Raw genomic sequence first — 3,863 nt, forward strand, 5'->3', positions numbered from 1 at the left:
ATATATAATATCAAACATTGAACAACTTTTGGTACAGAATAAATTAATACATATTAAAAACATTAAAATATTATAATAACTATTATTTTATAAATTACCATTTAATAATATCATTCTAAAGAATAAAAAACAAAATACCTGTTGTAAACTCTGCAGAAATTTCCCTTCCAAAGGTATTATTAAAAGTAGTTCGAATCGTAACATTGTATGTCATTGAGGGAGTAAGTCCAGATAGAGCTGCAAGTCTGGTACCTTTATCGTACATCATTGGGGAGGGATTGTCACCATCTGCCGGTTCGTAGGTTAATTGGTAGCCTTCAAAATTGTCTGTAATTGGCGGCAACCAGAATACGTCTATGCTGGTTTTTGGATCTGATCCGCTAGCCATATTTAAGCCTTCAGGTGTAGTTGTCACTGTGGTAAATTATGGACACAAAAATGTTTTTATTCCTTCCATTCTCTCTAATCATATAGCGACTGACTCGCTTACGAAGCTTTGATCCACTGCCAAATTTTATGTGGCAAATAACTGTGATATTCCTATATATAATATGACATCACCAGGCCCATATATGGGCATATCACACAAACTTGTCACATAAATTTTGATAGTGTGGCAGGACCTTTAAAACAAACTTTATAAACTAAGTCTCATTGTTTGTTCGTTTAAGTCCAAAATCACAGTGGAAAGTCTGTTTTCAACCAGTCTGCAGGTTCCAGTTCAAGATACATCTTTTTGGTTTAGGTTGACTGTGGCGTTGTTGTCGCCACAACAACAGGAAACAACAACAACAGCCAACAACAACAACAACAACAACAGGCAAAAATGGGACCGCCACGTGTAGGCTTCAACATGTCCCTTATCACAAGGCTTAGAGAGTATAATCTGTTTTAGCCAGGATAAAAAATCCTGGACTATGGTATTTATAAGCAAAAGCATCACCTAAAATGTGTTTAATCAGTCACCTCAAATAAAGTGCTATAATATTTGAAGTAACATTCTGATATTTTACTGGGGTTAAAAACGATAAAAATATAAAAATACTAAACGTAATTAAAATATATGAGTTATAAAATCACACCTCCCTCTTTATAATACACGTATACAGTAATGAACAAAGTCACTCACCCAAACAAGAAACGTCAACACATGATGGAAATACCCCAGATGGTTTATTCAGCGTGAACGCAGGACTGGCACTTGACCCCTCCTCAATATCAACACATAATTGTATTTCTTCTGTGCAAACGTAGTTAGTCAAGTCTATGTTAACAGTCAGGTTCGACAAAGTCAGAGTTGTTCCTGCAGTTAATTCTGTACTGGTGTCACCTGTGCTTATTATAACATCCTCATTTGGTGTTAAATCATTCCCATTCTATGAGTCAAAAAAATGTGAAATATGATAACTGATTATTGACAATTCAGTATGTTGAATGAAACTCTAATAGTTTTAAGAGACCTTGTCATGATTCATGTATGTAATTTGTGTCTCTTCTTAAAGCATAGTTACCAACCGTCTCGCACCGTGCAGGACAGTTCCGCATTTCAAAGTGATTTTGGTTGAAACACGCATTTTACAGAAACACATGCCTGATCATAAATTTGTCACAAATTTAGCACAGGTCTATGCGTGATAACAAATTATCACAAATTCAGGAGAAAATATATATATAATACTTCTTTCCAGAATGAAAATGTATGCCATGCTTTTGCTAAATGATTGTTTGATATTCCATGAATCAACAGCTGCATATGAGAATGATATGGTCTCATAAATAGGTAAGTGCAGTAACACATAATATGGTAATCAACTCACCGTGTTTTTCAGGTCTGCAGTTATGGCCCAAAGGTTATCTCCTGATATACTGGCCTCAAACTGGCTTGAAGTGATATTTAAAGAGAAAACTATAGTATTGTCACTCCGCTCCTTCACAGGATCTCCACGGGTAACCATGAATACTGATGCTCCTACAATTTTTACACCTGTAGATAATGAAAATGAATGAATTGTTTAAAAATAATTGTCATAATCTGAAAATAAGAAAATTTTATATAGGTAAATAGTGTTGAATATTTTGATATAAAATCTCACCGGCATCTGAAAACGAATAATAGCAAAGAATATAGTTAGTGCTAAACACTGCTATCTAAGATGTTACACATGAGAAGTACACAAATGTAGAGGGCAAAGGAACTAACAATTATTTTAATTTAATTTTTGAGGTTTTTACTTATTACTTATTTATAGTCAACAATACTTCACAAGAGGGTTCTTATAGCTGACTGAGAGATAGCTCTCAAACATATACTATAGACAGGAAGGTAAATATGAAACATACTAAAAGAAAAATATATAATTTCTATAATTATTAATCAGCATTAATAAACATTATTGCTATAGCGGTATTATTATTGTTATTACCATTATGATTGATACAAAAATGGTCCCAAATTGCAAGGCAAACTGTAGTAACAAGAGTTGGTTTCATAAAGTTATTAAGGCAAAACAAAAATGTTTGTTAGCCCTCCTCCAACCGCTCATAACTCACTGAAAAAAATAGGGACGGAAAAAAAAAAAAAAAGTTCTTTTTTAAATTTATTCTTTACAAATTAAAAAAAAATGTGAGTGAATTTATCTTTATTTTTCCAGATGCCCTACAAATTAGTCTGAAGTTGTTGTCTGATGTACGATATTGCCATTCTAGGCCTCTGTGGGTTATTTTTATTCCATCTGATGAGTATCTTAAAAAAATAAAAAATAAAAAAAAAACTTTTTTCACCCACCCCTACTTATCATTTTTAAAAAAAGAAGGCCAAACAAACAATTTATTTTTTTTTTGGCCTTATCTCACCTAAGCAATTGGTAACTTGACACAATGGTTCTAAACTGCCTTGAGCTGATATGATACTAAAGGATGGTACACTGGCTGGATCACGCATGAACTCCACACAAAGGTAGTAGAACATTCTTGGGTCTTCAAAGCACTTCAGATCATCCAGGTCCAAAGTGGCTGTAACTCCTGTGATTTCTAGAGGTGAGCCGACTGTAATAGCAGCATTTTTCTGCTCTGTTGTGAGGTCAGCTAAGGTCTCTCCGTATCGTGGCCCTGCGCCTGTGCTGTTTGCACTTACAAACACGTTTATCTGCCACAGGTCTGTTCCGCTCAGAGCAGTAGTTGCTGCATCTGTGCCAACCGTAAGGTCGAATGTAACATCAGTTCGTGAGTGTTCCTTGATTTCATTATCACCATCAACAAAGGTGTCAGCAACATCAATGACAATACCTGTAATTAATTAACAGAAATATAAAATTGATAAATATTCATTATTTTAATTATGCTAGAGGGGCATGCTTTTAGCTGTACTGGCTAGATATTATACCTTATATTTTTAAGGTTCTTATCAGATTTTTAATTGTTTTCCTTTTGAGTGAGTGCATTGACCACTTAATGTTATTTCAAATAAGTGATTAAAGCAAACAGTGGTTGCTAAGTAGGAAAAGCTCATATTAACATTTTCCCCATAAAAGTGTATACAAATACTTATTGAAATCTCGATTTGCTATGTCTGTGCATAAAACAGATCATAGGCTTTTTCCTCATTGACATAATTAAAACTGACATTGAAATGTTCTGAAATAGATTTCAAAAGAATACTTAGAGGTCATCCTGTTCTTACTAGTATGTAAAGTACGTAAAGATTATACTGTAATAGATTATACTGTATTCACAGAAGAAACATAGGTCCAACAGTATATACCTACATGTTATAAATTGGGTCAAGGAATGCATTTACGTTTAACAATATATTTGGACACAGTGGTCTCAAGTCGCGGGAGTTTCTCAGAAATAAGGATGGTTCC

General features: G+C 33.9%; 1 protein-coding gene across 1 annotated transcript in view; it reads right to left on the reverse strand.

Annotated features, from left to right (window-relative positions):
- Window positions 1-3,863, reverse strand: part of LOC117104676 — a 30,978-nt gene that overhangs the window by 7,235 nt on the left and 19,880 nt on the right. Inside the window, exons 8-11 of the mRNA XM_033245561.1 lie at window positions 2,854-3,285; window positions 1,818-1,984; window positions 1,130-1,376; window positions 139-414 (exon numbers count right to left, since the gene is read on the reverse strand). Of these exons, the coding sequence (XP_033101452.1) occupies window positions 139-414; window positions 1,130-1,376; window positions 1,818-1,984; window positions 2,854-3,285 (1,122 nt within the window). The remainder of the gene's footprint in view (window positions 1-138; window positions 415-1,129; window positions 1,377-1,817; window positions 1,985-2,853; window positions 3,286-3,863) is intronic.

The sequence above is a fragment of the Anneissia japonica genome, unplaced genomic scaffold (assembly GCF_011630105.1).
Source record: "Anneissia japonica isolate Jap-2015-1 unplaced genomic scaffold, ASM1163010v1 scaffold287712_len2945570_cov188, whole genome shotgun sequence".
In the NCBI taxonomy this organism is placed as follows: Eukaryota; Metazoa; Echinodermata; class Crinoidea; order Comatulida; family Comatulidae; genus Anneissia; species Anneissia japonica.